This window comes from Pogoniulus pusillus, chromosome 14 (genome assembly GCF_015220805.1).
Source record: "Pogoniulus pusillus isolate bPogPus1 chromosome 14, bPogPus1.pri, whole genome shotgun sequence".
NCBI lineage: Eukaryota > Metazoa > Chordata > Aves > Piciformes > Lybiidae > Pogoniulus > Pogoniulus pusillus.
In genome coordinates, this window is record NC_087277.1 from 18,248,088 (window position 1) to 18,267,004 (window position 18,917).

Sequence of the window (18,917 nt, forward strand, 5' to 3'; positions counted from 1 at the left end):
TGGGACACAGTTTAATGACCATTGTGGTCTTAGGTTGACTGTCGGACCCAACAATCTCAGAGTTTTTTTTTCCAACTAAAACAATTCTATGATTCTGTGATTTCATGATTCTGTGATTCTGTATCTATTGGATTGTAGCAATGATGGTGATATTCTTTTCCAGTCTCACCCTGTGATGCAGTGGCAGCACCCAGTCTGGCACTCCCCAGAAAAATAAATGACTTTCTGCAAAAGAACTTTCAACCCTTCCACCTTACCTTACTCTAAATATTCCTGGTAGGTCTCATGAGTAATGTACCTACACAAAGAGATCTCCAAAAATGTACAGATTGTGCAGGAACATAAATTTTGACTGAACAAGTGATGAATAAAATGCAGAGCATCATCCTCCGATTTTTAGGGCAAAGAATACATAATCATTCAGTGGTGTTTGTGCAACATGTCAGGCTCTGTCAGGATGAAGGGTTATAAATAAATGTGAGGTAGATACTTGAATAATGCTATTTCATATACATGCAATAATGAAGTTTAATTATTTCTTTGGGTTTCTTTCTTCTTTTACTGTAGCAGATGAGTCAGGCCCAGATGTGGAAAGAAACTGACACTAGCATCACAGCATTTTCTTTAGAGGTGACTGAAAGAGCTCCATGGATCAGCTGCCAAATCATTTCTTCTCCTATGGGGTTTCCTTCATGCATTTCACACAGAATTTAATTCCCCCACATTTGGCATAAATGAATCATAGCACAAGGAACTTTCCTGACAGGAAAGATTTTGCACACAAGCGGTCTTCTCACATCACTTGTCCTGAAATGAAGCCAGTCATCTTTATCCTACTTACTGGAGCAGCCTGCCCAGAGCAACCAGTTGCCATGCTAGGTAAAGAAGTCCATGCATAATTTTGCACTTAGAAACCATGAAAGCTGATTTTGAGCTTATCAGTAACCTTATCACAAAATATGTATGCGAGGAAACAAGGAGATTGATTTGTTTCCTGCAGTGATGTTGGAAATTAACTGAGGATATCAAAAGGAAAGCTCAGAGATGTTAAGCATAACGATGTTTGATAAACATGGAATACTTCACTCGCTCTTTGGCTCTACAGGAGAAACTCAGGGAAATTAACAGAGCAATGAGGCACATCACTCCTTTTCTAAAACACCTGCCTGTCACTGTCTAAAATGGCTACATGGCTTTGATGAAGTCATATAAGGTGAATCTCAATTAAATACTTTCATTCTCCATTCCACTTTTCCTACTCTGTATGGAAGGCTGACAACAACATAATCCTACCGAACACAACAGGATGCATTGCTCAAATCCCCACACCATCAAGATATCATGGCCTGGTTCCTCTACTCTCATAGGTAGAAGATTTCAAACTCACTAAAGCCTACCCAAAAGCATCTGACTTAACTTGTCAGGTCTACTCAAATGCAGGAGACCCCTTGCATATCAAACATCTTCACATTTGACAGCTACTCACCCTACTCCTCTTTGTGCATACCTCTAGATCTATCAATCTGTTTCCTTCTGAGCATGATGAAAATCAAAACAAACAAAAAAACCCAACCAAAATGTAATGAAGCAGATAACTTGTGACATGAGTTACTCCAGAACCAAACACTTTTGCAACAACACAGTGCCAAAGGTAAATCTGCTGAGCTTGGTATGACTTGCTGCACAACTCACAATCTTCATCCACCTCTGCCTTTTCTGTAAAATTAGTATGGATTTTTCCCCTGGTAGAGTTGAAATAGCTTCATTTGCAAAGTGTTTGAGATCTGCAGGGATACCTAAAATTCAACTAATTTCTATTTCATACCAAATATGACATTCAATGACCTGTTTGTAAGCAAAGGAACCTAATAAAGCATTTCTGAAATAACCCAACCCAAACAAACCAAAACAAAAATAAACAAACAAAACCCCACAAACCTCAATACTACATTTCTTTAACATTGTCCTTTTTTTTCCTCCCTTGGCAATTCATATTCTGTAATGTTTTCTAGCCTCTTACAGCTGGGAAGGGAAAGAAACACCACAGGTGAGCTGTGATTCAAGAGGACAGGAGGGTAGTGAGATTTAGGAGGGCAAAAGAGGAGAATCAAGAAGGCAAAAGGATGATTAAAGGGATTTCATGTGAACTTAAGTCTCTACATGGGCACAATACCTAGAGGCTTGGAAGCAAAAAAATCCAGTATTATAAGTTTTTATTGTTTTGGATATCACTAAACTCAAAATTAGCAGGGTTGGTGTAGGACATAAACACAAATGACATCCCACATGCAAAGGATGCACCTTTGTAAAATAAGGGGCATGAAGGAAAAAAAATATAAAATCAAACAAACAAACAAAAAAGTACATCTCAAACTCAGCATTTTAAAACAAAAAGTGTGTTTCTCTGTAAAGATAAGACTTTTTTTCCCCCTTTATTTGCCACTAAACCCTCTCTCATGCAGCTCTGACCAGGCAGGCAGGCAGGTGTCTAATAAGTGAATACCACTGGATATTGCCATCACCTGTACTCACACACACACAGAGACAGGTTTGTTGTTACTTTAAATAATTTTTAACCTTTTAAACTCTTAGGTAGCGCATTAGCTATCTATGACCAGTGACATGTCATCATGCCTTCCTCTCCCATATGTTAGATATGCACTCATGGCTCTGTCAGACTTTTCTAGGTACTAAACAAGATGTATCACAAGAAAGACATGGACCTGGACCAGAGGAGAACTACAAAACTGCTGTGAGGACAGGCTGAGAAAGTTTGAGTTGTGCAAACTGGAGAGAAGGACTAGGGAAGACCTTATTGCAACCTTACAGTGCTTAAAGAGAAAAGAGGGACCTAGACGTTTTAGCAGGGCTTGCTTTGACAGGAAAAAGAGTGATGTTTTTAAACTAAAAGAGGACAGATTTAGACTAGACCTAAGTAAGACTTTTTTTTACAGTGAAAGTGGCGAAATACTCAGAGCAGTCTGCCCAGAGAGGTGGTAGATGCTCCACCCCTAGAAACATTCCAGGTCAGGTTGTTTGGAGCTCTGAGCAATCTGCTCTAGTTGACGATGTCCCTGCTGAATGCAGGATATTGGAATAAATGGCCTTGAAAAGCCCCTTCCATCACAAACTGCTCTATGATTCTATGTAAAACCTACCCTCACCTTTAAGGTGTCCAAATGACGTAGACTGAGGAGAGGGAGAATCTGCATAGCCCTGTGGAGTCCATCACAGACTGCCAGACTAATTGGGAAAGAGGACTAAAACTGGCAAACTTTCCTGATTCTTCCCAGTAGATGTAATCAATACTAAAAATTCTGCTTCCTAGGAACCTAAAAAGCTACACATCTACACACAGAACGCATTAATATTAGACTTATTTCAACTCTATTTCATATGTATATTCTACCTGGTACAGATAACATGTAGCTTTTCTCCAGTGCAGGGATTCTGCCTTCAACAGAAGCATAAAACACCTTGTTGCACTCCATATCTGGTTAGATTTTATCCTCATCTCAATGTTATTAACACTGATGGTTCATCAAGCCTTCTCCATCACTGTTCTCATCTGAGTGCTATAAAACAAGGCTCCTGTATCTGACTGAGTCCTAAGCCAGCAGATGGCACTCCAAAGTGTGCAGCATCCACAGCTTCCCTCACCCTTTCCTCAGCAACTGCTGGAAAAGATTTGGTTTTGTGTTGCCTTTTTTTTTTTTCTTTCCCTCTACATCAAGCTCTTTAGTAGTGCTTTTAATCATGCAGGAATATAAGGGTCAATGAAGTAGCCCACACAATAAGGCCATCAAACTTCCCAGACCACAGCTTCCAGAAGAGGTCACTATGTTCTGCTGCTCACAAAAGTCACATTTCCAGTCCCTTCCCTTCAATCACCAAAGCAAATACAAGCTGTTGGGCTCGAATAGGGAGAAAACACCTTCCACACTCACCAGAGATCAGTTGTGTTTCAAGCAGATGCTTTGATTATTCATTTTTGTTTTTTAAAGCAGTTATCTGAGCTTCTCAATGTGCAACTGCTAATCACTACAGAAAAATGTACCCCCATAAGGAAAGAAGGGGAAAGAAGAAGGAGGAAGATGAGGGGAAAACAAGAGCGAAAAAGAAGAGTGGGAAAGAAGAGGGGAAAAGAACAGGAAGGTGAATAAAAAAGGAGTAAGGGGAGAGAAGAAGCAGAAAGGGGGAAGATGAGGAAAGGAGGAAGGGAAAGAAGAAAGGGAAAATTCTCAAAGTAAGGAACTGCAGATCAAGAGATTCAGTTACATCAAGTGTAATACAGAGTTCTAGGAACCAACTCGATAGTTCTATTTCATTTGGGAGTTCACAGGATGAGTGAAGGTAGCAAATAAAATACTTTCAGCTTCTCATTTTATCCAAGAGAAGTGTGCAAATCATAACTCACAAATGGGAAGCAGGCTGTTCAGCTTTGCCCCATAGCAAACTGGGTTCATAGAACTAAGCCTTTTTTTGTTCTATTCCCAGTCATTTTCCCCATGCAGAAGTACAGCTTGTACAGGTTTCTCCATGGCTTGTCTGTGGTGGGAGTTTTGCTGTGTAAAGTTGTGCACACAAGGGCAGAAGGTCAGCATCCCTTCACTTGGTGCAGATGTTTGCTTTCAGAAGGCTTTGACTCATCACATGGAACTGAACACGTTTTTTAAACAGTGTAATAACTTAACTTTTCTTTCATCATGGGAAACACTGCATTTGTGTAAGATTTATCCCATCCCGTCCCTGGAAACTTTCAAGGTTAGTCTTTGTGGGGCTCTGAGCAACCTGATCTAGTTGAAGATGTCCCTGCACACTGCAAGTGAGTTGGACTAAATGACTTTTAAAGGTCCTTGCAACTCAAACCATCCCGATTCTAAGATACTGGAATGGTGACAGCACTGCCCTCTACATAGGAGAGAAAGGGGTTAAATATCTTTGAATTACATGTGGATATAACACTGGCTGTTGAGACTCTGGAAATAAAGGCTTTGATGAAGCCCTAGAAAGGTGACTGAATGTTACTTTTGTCTTCACTCTAGTGAAGCATGGGTTAACCTATTTCCAAATATGTTTTTTTTTCCCATGGGAAAATGCCATTGCTGTTCACATTTCACCATGTGGTAAATGCAGCCATCAAAGTGGGTTGGGAAGAATACCATTTCTTCCCTTTCAATAATCTGTCTCCACAGCAGAGTTTAAATGTATTAAATAACACTGCATCTGCTTTGGAGCAAGGTGACACACTCACTGAGGTTTCATATTCATATCCAGTTACTGTCTGACCTTCGACAGGGCAAAAAGTCAATTTAGACTCTTGCCGTGCAACTTCTGCAAGGTGCGGTTGAAGGAGGGAAGGTGGATGGGGCCATACATCATCCCCATCGCGCCAGCAGAAAACACTTCCAGAACCATCAGGATTGTGAAAAGGATAGAAAATAGGAAGCTGTAGGTGAGAAAAGCCCAGAAAGTGAGCAAAATCCAAGCTTTCAGACTGATGCAGACATTACTGCCCTTGCAGCCACTTCTGTCCTACAGATCCAGTGTACCTTTCACCATCTCCGGGATCTTGGCCTGTGCTTGTTCTCCTCTTACACTGGTGTCAGCACAGATCTGACAATGCTGCCAAAGCTGCCCTTGCTGCTCAGAAAAGCTACACACAGGGACAAAGATCTCCAGCCATGGTGAGTCTCCATTCAGCTGGCCACACATGACACTGTATTGCGATTTGTATTTCATAGAATCATAGAATGGTTTGGGTGGGAGGGGACTTTTAAAAGTCATCTAGCTGAACCCCCCTGTAGTGAGCAGGGCCATCTTCAACTAGATCAGATTGTTTAGTGCCCCATCCAACCTGACCTGGAATGTTTCCAGGGATGGGTCACCTCCCTTGTCTCTGGGAAATTTGGGCCAGTGTTTTACTACCCTCATTGTAAGAAATTTCTTCCTTCTGTCTAACTTAAATCTCCCCTCTTTTAGTTTAAAAGCATCGTCCCTTATCCTGTCACAAGAGGTCCTGCTAAAAAGTCTGTGCCCAGCTTTCTTACAGGCCTCCTTTTAGCACTGGAGGGCCATAGTACAGTCACCCTGGAACCTTCTCTTTTCCAAGCTGATCAGCCTCAACTCTCTCAGCTTTTCCTCACAGAAAAGATCACTCTGAGCATTTTTTTGTGGCCTCCAGTGGACTTGCTCCCACATGTTCATGATGTTTTTGTGCCAAGGACTCTTTAGCTGGGCACAGTGCTCCAGGGAGAAGTCTCATTAGAGTGGACTAGAGGAGAAGAATCACCTCCCTTGACCTGCTATTATGAACTAATATTTTTGTGTTAATATCAAATTTAGATTTTGATTCACAATTAGATTTACATTTATAATTAGGCATAGAATTAGATATATAATTGGATTTATATGGAAGTAGATATCTACAGGCATACAGATATATCTATAGGTGAACAAGTCTACAATCAGCAGTGTGGCTCAGAACCATGAAGCCATGTGCTGCCCACAGTCACTGCAGAAAAAGCAGCATTCATGAGGAAACAGGAGTCAGCACTCCTTGAAACCACAGCCAGATCTGATGCAACAGACAAGACAGGCTTTTCCCATCTTCACAGAGACACCCTCCATCAGTGACCCTGATCTGGCATGAATATTTACAACATCCTTTAAATTTAAGAGCTGGGAGGAGAAAGGAGCATCACAACTACCCGGGCAGCTACCACAAGCAAAGGTGTAAAAATATTTGCAGAGCTGTTGCTGGCTGTGGAAGAATAATAACATGGGTACCAGTTGAGTTATGTCATCTGCCCAGGGCTCTGGGCACAATATCGATTTGCTCTCCATGAAAATGCTCTCTCCTATTAACAAGGCATGTTCACACCTACATTTCATCCCGTGACCTCAAATGCCTCCAAGTAGCCCCAACATCACCACTTTCCAGGCACAGTAGGCTCCTGAACAGCATGGGGTGAAGAAAAGTGGTCCTAGGATTTGGAAGCATCAAAGTAATACTTGTAGAGCTGGGCGGTGAGGCTGGCTCATTCCAGACAAAACAACCCAAACAACCCTTTGGATTGTGAGACGGCTCCGGCAGTGACTCAGAGCTAGGCTAGAGGAGAGCAGCATCAGCACGGCTTGTGAAGCCAGCAAGATGCTGTGGAGGAGGCTTCATACAAAAGAAACCCTTCCCCTGCCTTCATCCTCTGCCCACATAAAAACCTCTGTCCTTTCTCATTCAAACAAAGGGAAGGAAAAAAAAAACAACACACCAAAAGACCCAACACCCACAAAAAAAAAAAAAAGAAAGAAAGAAACAAAAAAGCCAGCCAGCCAGAAAACACAGCTAATGACTACAAAACCCTTTGCTGCGGTGCTGACAGAGGCAAGCTGCAGTTTCTACCCACATCAGCAGACACGGGAAAACAAAGCAAGCTTATCCCATGGCAAGTGATTGATAGGGGATTGCTAAGGAAAATCCATGATGTTGAAGTTGTTTGGACAACTTAGGAAATGGCAAAACTCCCCCTAAGCCTGGTTATACCAATTTGATCTTTAAATAGATTTGCTCTTTTCTTGTTTTTCTCCTTTTGTAGAATTTGTCACTGGCAGCTGATATCTCTAGTCTCATGAAAACACCTCCTGTAAAGATACAGCAGGATTTAGGGCTTTTTTAACATGTTTTTGCATGCAACTTGAAGTCCTCAGCATTCCTACTGCCTCGTAAAGCCAGAGCGCAGCCACAGGCAGCAAGAGGAATATGGACATTCTCACAAGGGTTGTAGTGCAGGGTTTATTGCCCCTAAAGACTGACGACTCACAGAACCACAGGATGGTGGGAGTTGGAAGGGACCTCTGGAGATCATCTAGTTGACCGCCCCCTGGCTCAGGCAGGATCACCAAGAGGATGTTGCCCAGGATCACGTCCAGATAGGTTTTGAAAGTTTGCAGAGGAGAATCCAAAGCTTCTCTGGGCAGCAACCCTCAAATGAACAAAGTTTTCTCTCATGTTCAGGTGGAACTTTAGTGTTCTAGTTTGTGTCCATGTACTATCACTGGACACCCACCTTTTAGATATTGAAAAGATCCCCTCTCACTCTTCTCCAGGCTAAGCAGCCCTAGGTGCTTCAGCGTTTGCACCTCAGAGAAATGCTTCATCTTTGCAGCCCTCCATTGGACTCTCTCCACTAGTTCCCCGCTCAGAACTAGACACAGGACTCCAGATGTGGTCCCACCAGATTAGAGGGGGAGAAGAACCTTCCTTGACCTGCTGGCCACACTCTGCCTTATGCACCCCAACATTGGCCTTTCTGGCTACAAGAAGACACTGCTGGCTCATGATCAACTTGCTGTCCACCAGGTCTCCCAGGTTTTTCAACATGGAGCTGCTTTACAGCAATCAGCAATTCTTCATTTGCACTCTTACAGCTAAAGTGCTGCATCCTTGACACACCAGAGAGGAAGTTTAATGGTCAGTCAGTGAAGAACTGTGGTTTTAAAGACCACTGTCTTGTTGGAGTTTTTTTGCAAGACCGTGGGCACACTGAGTAGAAAAGATCTTCCCTTTCCAGACCCACCAGAAGCTATGCAAGGGCAGTATTTTGTGCCATTCAGAATAAATTCCACCTCTCTTGGCAATGTAGGGAGCAGAGAAAGAAAATCAAGTATGAATCTATTTCCATTCACTTCTTAAATCTTTGTATTAGAATCTATTTCCCTACCCCTAAACAGGCAGCAAAAGAATAAAAGGATTTTTCTTGGGAAAATTGCCTTAATGATCACCTTAAAACCACTCCACAAAACAAACAAAAGCCCACACTTAAATAAAGTCAGGGGAAAACAGCAATGTGATTTAAATGCTCCATATTGATGGCCCTAGGAACAGGGGAGTGGGTTGATTAGAATATGGCTTTTAATGGATGCACAGTCATTTAAAACAAAGTTGACATTATTGAAATAGCACTTTTTGCAGAAGTAGCTGCATACCAAATAACCTTGAAAAGACACAGCAACTGCTACCACGCATCTGAGATACATTATCACCAAAACTAAAGGCTTGATTTCCAAAGATGTATCAGCCTGACTGGAACATCAGGAACTGGGATGAGTTCTAAGATAAGATGTTAAGAGTCAGCAAGATAAATGTGTAAATAAAAAGCTCCATTTGTTGGGGCAAAAGCTGTATTTTGGTTATGTGAAACTCAAGTCTGCATTTCAGAGGAATACAAACCTTCCCCAAAATGTGGAAGCCAGTTTCAAAGTAAGCTTTGGAATTCCAGCATGAAGAGCATCTACTGCATTAAAATCTCATGGTTAATTAGCCTTCAAAATAGCCTGTTGGTGTTTGCTTAGAGAACCTCAGGGTGGCACAATCTAATAGCTATGCTTATACAGCACCTACCATGACAAGGACCCTGCAAAAAACAAACTCAAAACAACTGGAGCCATTATTGCACACATACATATATGAGGTTTATGCAGATATTACTGCCAAAAAAATATTCTCCCATAAAGACAAGGATAGGATCTTGCTACCCCGAAATAAGAATTTTACTCTAATCATATAAAAAGAACAACTTCATAAACACAGGAAGAAAGAGAGAAATGATGCTTCCTGTGAGGAGGAAGTCCATTTAAAGTGTGAATAAATTGATGCAGTCAGGAGGAAAACGCTTGCATATGCAAATGGGGGTTTATTACCCAGTTCTGTGCTCCTAAGAAACATAATTTAGTGACCTTTGAGAGATGGGTCAAGTAGACTTACAGAATAAGCAACAAAGGCATGTCTTTTGGCAACTGCCATGTTCTAGAGCAGTAATTATCCTTCCCTCTCCCTGTGAGCAGCAGGAAATGAAGGGGGTTGCCATTACACTATGACAATTACTGTAATTTTAATTTCTAAAAATTGCCAGGAAAGTTTCCTCTTAAAAAAAAAAAAAAAAAGTGTTGAGATTTTTGATGCTGGAAACTCATTTGTCAGCTAAAAAAGAGATGTGCTTCCCCTTCTCCCACTCCCTGTGGGGAACCACCCACAATGTCTACATGGTGAGAAAGTACACTGTCCTCCTCATTAGTTGAGAAGATAGATGGCTAAGTGCGGCCAGTGAGGAGCCAGAAGAAATGGAAGTGGTCCAAAGACATGCTACAGATCCCATAAGGATGCAGAAACTAGGCTGTCCCTGCCAGGCACTGCCAGGGATGGATCCTGAGGATCCCTCAGCTTGTCAGCCCAGTCTGCTCCTGGCTTTAAGTTATTCAATCACGGGCACAATAACATATTTTTCTTTCTATGGGAAGCAGACGATGTTAGAAGCATACTAATTAAGAAGCATTAAAAAGAAGAATTCATGTCCTGTGCTCAGAGGGATTACTGGCTAGTTTGCAAATTTTCTGCAGGCTATCATCTGTTTTTTCAATACTCTGGGTAATCTGCTCTGTGCTACTAGACCATTACTGTGTTTTCTTATACCCTGCTGTTATGCTGTGACAGGGACTTAGCCCAAGACAATAGGCCTAACGGAACTCTCCAGCCTTTCCTACCACTGGTCATGCTGTCCCAAACTCTGCATCACTGCTGAGGAACACCTGAAATACTCCTCTTACAGTGGATTCTCTGGAAGGAGGAACAGCTGTTTGGCAGCAAGGTGTGTCTGTGCACGAGGAGAAGGTTGGATTGGAGGAGGAGAAGGTTGGATTGGAGGCATGTCTGCCCCAAAAATAAGCAGAAACCAGAAAAAAATAAACCCAAATATATTATCATCTCTGCTGCACACACAAACAGCAGTTCTCAGAAATGAAAAGCTGCTTTCCAGAACTCCCTTTTGCACTCCCTTAATGACTCTTGCAGTGTGATTTCACCAGACTATGAGCCCAGCTCTCAGGGAGGAGAATACAGGATTGCTCTTTGATATATCTGAGAGTAGACAAAATTCCCATCAATAATGGAAAAACAGCCCTGTGAGAGAGAGAATGATTAACCAGGCTTCATCTATGTCTTATTTCCTAGGTCCACCTCCAAAGATCCAATATATCTCTACTTAAAAAACACCTTATTGGCTTCAGTACAGGTAGTGGGGAAGCACCATGTTCTTCAGCATCATCACTGGAGCCAGAAAACAGACCTTTTATTAGCAACACACTGAGAGATGTGAACTTACCTGTTTGGTACTTCTCTGCCCAGTAGGAAGCAAAGCTTTGGATTTCTCTGCTATTTTCTGTGAAAATGAAAAGAAAAAAAAAGGCAAAAGGCTCAGAAAATAGTCCAAACACTTAGGGAAGGAATCAAATGAGTTTATTTCTTTTGAAAGAAGAGGGCATAGAGGAAAACTCTTATTATTGAGAAAAAAGGGAGTATAACCATATTGAAAAGTTTGGCCTTGCAGGATTTAAAAGTCTTCAAAGCTTCCAGAATGACAAGGTTACCAAAACTGAAATATGCATTTAAGAATCGACAGCTAGGATGCAGATAAGTAGCAATTTACCACTCAGATTGGTTTCCTGATGTAACTGGGCATTCACAAACTGCAGTGGCTAATTTTGGCACTTCAGAAATGGTGACAGTTTGTAAATTAACCCCCTCCTAAAACCTACATGCACAGTTCAGGATTTTTTTATTTCAACTCTTTTTACCTTTACCTAAATCCTTCCAGCTTCTCATGTACAGGTTAAAGCCAACGCACTTCAGGACCACACACTTATGTTTTTGAGCAGGACAGCGAAATGATTAAAAGCACGGGGCAGTGGTAGAGCTAATGTAATGCTATTACATAATGCACCTGCTGTGGAAGGGCAATTTTATGTGCTTTTATGTATTTATTTATTTATTTATTTTCAGGCCATCGGCAGCAAGTGTTGTGAAATCAATCACCAGAGAGTATTTCTAATGAAAAAAACATTATTAAGGGCATGTCGCTAGCCAAATTTCATTACACCTATATAATTACAATATACAGCCTTCCCCTGTGTTGCAGGCATGGATCAAACTCACTAAAATGGTGAGTAGAAAGCAACCAGAGGTTTTTTTTTTTTTTTCCCAGGCTGCATTTAGATTAGTCCAGATGTAGGTGCAAACTTGTTATGGCAAGGGAGAGAGAAGCAGTTTGAGGATGGTAAACCTAAATCATTACTTCAGTGTTTAAAAGCAAAGCAAATTTGCTCATCAGCGGAGTCACCCCAGGGTAAAGTGGGAGAGCAAGAAGTGAGCTGGAGTTCAGGCTTTGTTTGTTTTATTAAACAGCTTGATCTTGCTGACAGGTGCAACCCACAAGATGTGCTCAGCAATCTCCTGGTAAAACCATATCACACATGTATCTGCAGAGTTCAAAGTGAAAATGCACTGCTTGACTGATACGAGTAAGAAAAGAGGGAAGAAACGACATGTGAGTAGCTCTGTGGAGATGGTCCATGCTCCTGAGAGCCATGCTTGCTGGCTTACCACTGTCCTGGACTCACATACAGAGAAGCGGAAGCAAGAAAGACCCTTACCTTTTGCACAGCTCCGTATCTCTGGATGGCATCAGACAGCTGGTTCTTCAGCCTGTCCAGCTGAAGTCGCTCTTGCTGTTTTGGAAAAACAAGGACCTGGTTACCAGATATCTGGAGATTAATCTAGTAGTAGACTCTGTTTATGACTGGTAGAAACAGTCCTGGGGGGTTGGGGATGCCAGGAAAACAAAGTGGGCACAAACAGCATCCTAAAAATTCAATTCAACTGGGGCTGTCAAGATGCTATAAGGTCTATTTTAGGATGGTTTGATCAAAGCAATTAAAAAAATGTCATCACGGGTCCTGTTGCTGGACACCTTCTGTGGCAGGGATATGTAGTGGGACATTTTTGCTATCCTGCTTATCGCATGAAGAGGCTCTCACTCCAATAACGCTTCTTAAGGACTGCAAAATGCAGGCAAATGAATACCTTACTGCCATCCAAAAAACAGAATGGTTGCAGCATGGTATCCTGCTTCTGTTCAATAAAATCCAGCCTTGGATTATCTGATCAGGATGATAAACCAGATCCTCCTACAAAGAGTCCTTTATTTGGATGACACCTCATGATGGAGTTCATCATCTTATTTGAAAGCAATGGGTGATTCAGTGAACTTGGGAGGTCCATCAGCTACAACACACTTCCTTCTGCCTGGCTCAGGGCCTGACTGTCAGAAAGCAACTTATCTCCATCTTTTTCAAAACATGCTCCCAAACGTCACTGTCTTTCTGTCTGGAGCTTGCTTTAGCTAGATATCAATCTCTGTTTTAAACAACAGTGTTCTCAGAAAGACAACTCCAGCCTAGCCTGATGTAACTATCCAACCTGCTGCAAAATCGATGCTCTAGGATGGAGTCACCAAACTCAAACAGCATCATGTAATGCAAATTCTCCTAGACACTTCTACCTTCTGGATATCTGGTGTGTAGGAGCTTATGTTTCCAGGTTTCACAGAGGGGAATGAACCAGAACAAGTAGGATATCACCTTAAAAAAACAAGTAGCAAACAAACCACAATCTACCCTAAAGCTACTGAACAGAAATATTCCCTTTAACATCAATTTCAGCTGCTTCAGACAACTGCCTAAGGATACAAACGTAATTTTTATAAAGGATGGGATAAAGGTCTTTAATTTTTAATGGTATTTTTTTTCATACACAGAATATCCCAGTCTTGCAGTTCTCTGCCCATTTTTAGAACACAGCAAGCATCATTATTCCCACTCCAGAGATAAAGGTCTATAAACCTTATGTTTGTTACACATGCAAAAGAAGTAAAGATTACCACCCTAGAGAGCTGATGTAATGGTCCAGCACTCATCCTACAAAACTCTGGATTCCTGACAGGCTTCTCTATTTAAGTCCTTTGAGGTTAGTTTGAAAGGAAGCCCTAACATAGTCACGTGCTATTTTACATCAGTCTCCTGCTTTGTGTCACATTGCTTCATTTATATCAGTATTTTTTGCTCTTGAAATGCTATTTATTTGCTCAGTTGGGCATCCTGACTCCAATAGCTCCAGCAGCACTTGGAGCTTCAGGGGACATCAGAGAAACACCCACAATGCACCTTGCTGGCAGCGGTGGAAAGAAAGGAAGGAAAAATAATTATTTGTTTTCTATGTGTGCAATCAAAACAATACACAAGAATGATGGATCAGAAAAGGCTGACTATAAAGTCCTAAATTAATGGAAGGTTTCTCACACTGTGAGAAATTTTATCAGGGGAAAGTGTGTGATGCTACACAGATCTCCAAGAGGGACTGGCCAATCAGCAGCCAGTGCCCACTAGAAATATTGATTCTATCTAAGGGATGAGGGCTACAGGTTTCATATCAAAATGTGTAGGTTTCATTAGTTAAATTGCATACTGTTAGAAGAGCTAAAAACATAAAATCTGTTCAACTAATTGACCAAGGAGCAGGAAGCAGTATAATGTGATATCTGTAGAGAGTGGCAAATTTATTCCTCTTACTACTGTAATTGTTGGGTTGTCTAATTCCTTCAGTTCTTAAATATTCTCCCTTTAACTTTGCATTTATTTTTTTCCCCCATGACAGTAAAAGCTGTTCTCTTGAGAGTCCTCAGTGGACACTACATGGGCTTTAGGGGAAAATAATGGCATTCTTGTGTGGCATTATAATTGGTTCAATGTGACCTTGCCTGATTCCCCTTTGGACCCAATTTATGTCACAAAACAGTGTCAGGGGATCAGCACCAAAAAAAACTGCAAGATCCACATATATCCAAGAAAGTATCTTCTGTTTCCTCCAGCTCTGATATGATTATTCTCAGAGTATGTAAGGAAAAATGTAGTCCCTGTGGCTCACCACTAATCAAAGCAACATGTTAAAAAAGACTGAAATATTAAGGTTGATGTCTGCTAAGGTTGATGTCTATGTGTGGAGAACAGTCATTCCAGGCTTCCCTTCCCACCCTCTGAAGTAGACCATCACTCATTCATGTTTTTATGTGGGTTGAATTGCACATGGTTTTCCATAGGTTACAAAGGTGGCCTGACTGGCTCAGCTCTTAAATCCTTATCTCATATGCCTGTTGGCAAGTGACATAAATCTAGGCTGTAAAAACCACTTGGACAGAGATGAGCTGTGTGTTTAGGGCAGAGTTTTTTTCAAGATGGAAGGAGAGTGAGAACAGAGTTCAAGTAATATATGACTGTGGAAAATGGCAGGAAGTGATTGAGGATAAAACGCCAATTCAGGTAAGTTCCTGACCCAGAAGCGGTATGGATGCTGGAAGCAAGAACATAACAGAAAACTGCCAGGTAGAATCAAGTAGAAAAGGCTTGTCCTTTTTCTCATGTCAGCAGCTGAGTCACTTGTTATGTGGATGAAACTTCTCCTCAACTCCCACACCAGTTGGAATTTAACCTCCACAGTATGCTTCAGTCCTTCCCCATGATGTGTACAACAGGCCAAGGTCAGCAGGAACCTATGGGATATAAAGGTCTTTGTGGAAAGGTTAAAACCCTTGTTTGTCCTGTTGTTGCATTGGAGACCAAGAGGTGGGGATCACCCACACCCCCAAGGCAATAATGTTTGTATGAGGTGAACCTAATGACCACAGAAGTGTCAACAGATGGGGTTGCTGTGGGGTAAATTGCAATTGAAAGTCCTGCTTTGATCTAGCCACAGCCTCTACTTATCCAACCCCACTACTGCTTTCACCCAAACATAGACCAATGAATGAAAGTCTTATCCAGATATATTCCACTGCCTTGCCCTTTCCAGATACTTCCACAGACTTCCAGAGTCACCTGTACCCAGTGCACTCAATGCACAACCAATGCCAAACTCATGTTAGCGAGACCTTGAGATAGTTGTGAGCTACTCAAAGCTTTATTGTCAAGTTCTTGATGTCTATTTCCATGTGATCCAGTTTTGGGAGAAGAACTGCTTTCTGCAGTCGTTTATAAATGGAAGCTATGCTTATCGTGTAACAGCAAAGAAAGTAAAAAACATGGAGTTTAACAGTACCAAAGCACCCACTACCGCTTCTTTATTCATTATTCCTCCCTCTCTAAGACCAGCACGCTCCTTTAACAGCATCTTGAATGACACATACCCTGGATGAGCCTCTGACAACCTCAGACAGCTGCTTGATGGCTTTGGTGCTCGTCGTGATGGTTTTATTAGTCTCCTGCTGGGTTGCATGCCTACAGAAGAGAAGAGATGATGGAGATTGCAATTGAAATTAACTGCATAATGAGACACAGAAATTTATCAAGCTGTAGAGCAATCGAGACAACACACAGCATGTGGAGCCACAGTACAACTATGCAAGTCCAGAGTCTTGACCAGCAATGGCAGCCAGGAGGCTGTAGGAAATACCAGCGAGAAGCTGCCCAAAATGTTCTTCCTGTCACCTGTGCAGACAATGGCTGCAGCCTGCAGAGTCAAAGGGGAAAGATGAGGTGAAAGCAGCAGGTGGACAGGTCATGAGGCCGCCACAGATGGTAAATATTGCAACTAGAATTGTCCAAAGAAGAGTTACAAAGTGAAAAAGAGATAGGGCTGGGGAGATACCCGATGGCTTGTACTCAGAAGAGACATTGGAAAAGGCAGAAAACGAGCAAGACAAGTTCGCTTACCATGGCCATCTGTGTGCTAATGGCTTAGTGTCTCCAGGAAAGCACTGTGAATGTGAAGGTGCAGTGCTGCTTTATGAGCACTGAACAGGCAGGTAGGGAGCCAAACTAGTCCCTCTCCAGTCATGATTGTCCCTCTCCTTCTCACCCCACATTTCACTATCATTATTTCTGGTTGCTGACTTTGCTGTTAGTGAGCACACAAAGCAGAGGGAAGAAACAGAAATGCTGCCTGAAGCTATTTGTTAACCCAGCCCAGTAGTTCTCAAGCTCTAGAAGGTCAATAGGGCACTTTCACCCTCTAAGCTTCCCCAGGGAGCATTTCACATCTTTTTAGTCAGAAACTGGTGGTTTTCCATTTCCATTTCCAGTTAAAAATTCTAGGAAGACTCAAGCAAGGCCTAGAGGCCTAGTTCTCTTTTCTCCAGTAGAGGATATATTTGAGCCATGGTTGTATTGAAAAGGCTCATTTGTCACTGCTCTTTTCTTCAGAATGGGCAGGATGTGGAGTAAATGGAAGTTGTCTGATTAGAAAATGTTAAGATGACTATTTATGACCCCTCTGTCCTGAAGACTCATGGCTTCTCCTGGCTCTTTAGCTCCTTCCCGTTCCTCTGGAGCTGGAAACCAGCTCTTTCAAGGCTCACATCATCTCTTCCAGCACCTCCTTTGAGGAACAAGCCCAGTCCTCACTCATTCACAAGCCCAACCTCAGCTACAAACTGAGACCACTCAACAAGTGCTCCCTGACCACAGCTTCCATCCAATCAGGGAAGATGGACATAAGCACTGGGAAATGTTAAAATTCATTCCCATAGCAACATTTGGCAGCTTTTTTCCACATAAGATCCACATGCAGGCTGCTCAGGTGGGAAAGCTGTCACAGACAAAAGAACACTTAATTTTATGTGTTGCACCTACCAGGTATACAAGTGAAAGCTTAGTGTACCACTTCTTAGCAGCAGAACAGTAAATTTGGATTAAACCCTAGTAAAAGGTTGAACGAGCACGCAGAAGGCATGGACTCCTTTGGCACCAGACAGGAAAGGGAAATAACCTCACAGCAAAACAACACTCCATCCAAGAACTAGTTCTTCTCTATTCCCCTTAGTTAAGTTGAGATACCACTTCTGTATTTATTCATCAAAATGCATTTCATTTCTTTATGATCCCAGGACCCATTACACCAGCTGACTAATTACATCACTTAATTTGAGATGGAAGAGGCCATATTCGAGCACTGACACGTATGCTGCACTGACATTGCAAGAGAGGGACCTAGGAACTGAATCCTGTCTCATCACCTAGTTTTAGGAGTACACAGCTAGCCCGATCCCAAATATTTTAATCAAGTAAATCTTACCACCAAGTGCATGAATTCCATAAACAGCAGTTTCAAAACAGAGACTTCCATAACTAATTCCTCCTAATGCAATGCAAGAGGCTGGAGATGATGTCCAGTCATTTTGCAGGCCTCATTATCTACCCACAGAATGAGTCAGGGTTTTACACCCCAGCAGCTCCCCATCCCCAAAATAAAATGGCTTGCTAGGCTCAGCATCTGATCCTTCCCAATCTCTAAAGCTAAATAAACTGGTCTTCATTTCCATTCTAATGCAAAGTCTATGTTAGACGCCTTATGTAACAAAGCCATGCTGCACACAAACTTTGCAATGAAACTTCTGCAAAGTAACTGGGACCAGGAGTACGAAAACCAAAAGTTTTGCCTCCAATCTCTTAATCCAAAATGCACTTTAGCCAGCATGCTTATGCTTGACTTTGGCACTTCCCACTATGTTGTCAGCACAATTAACTTCTTATTCTTCAGCCTCAGAGATATGCTGAGAAACCAGACAGTGATTATATTTAATTTACATTAAATGCTATTAAGATCTTCATTAAAAAAGAAGCCTTAAAGCTCCAGTCCCTGCAGCATTTTATTTTAATATGCAATGGTAACAAGATATGTCATTACTATTATTTTTATTATTCTTGGCTTTATATTCCTCTCCCCATGGAAGTGTGGAAGTTAATTAAAGGGGTGTCTCTGATGAATAAAATTTCCTTCTGAAAAAGTCCTCCACATAAGTTAAATAATCAGTCTGTGGAGATACCAAATACCCAAAATATAAACCTTGTAAAAGACTTTTCTAGCTACAGAGCTACTCTGAAAATAAGAGATTTGCATTAAAAAGGACATTTCTTAGGTCTCTCATTGTGTATTTCTGTATGGATAACATTGCAAAGAGAATGCACTAAAAAAGACAAGGAGATGACACACTGCTGCCTAAGAGTTTGTGATGGTTGTGTCAAGGTTTAGGGCTCTG

The 18,917-nt window shown here is 41.7% G+C and overlaps 1 protein-coding gene across 2 annotated transcripts in view; it reads right to left on the reverse strand.

Annotated features, from left to right (window-relative positions):
* Positions 1 to 18,917, reverse strand: part of TSNARE1 (t-SNARE domain containing 1) — a 477,462-nt gene that overhangs the window by 235,099 nt on the left and 223,446 nt on the right. For both annotated transcript variants that reach the window (XM_064154390.1, XM_064154391.1), the window contains 3 exons: positions 16,068 to 16,158; positions 12,484 to 12,558; positions 11,157 to 11,213 (listed from right to left, as the gene is read on the reverse strand). In XM_064154390.1, the coding sequence (XP_064010460.1) occupies positions 11,157 to 11,213; positions 12,484 to 12,558; positions 16,068 to 16,158 (223 nt within the window). The remainder of the gene's footprint in view (positions 1 to 11,156; positions 11,214 to 12,483; positions 12,559 to 16,067; positions 16,159 to 18,917) is intronic.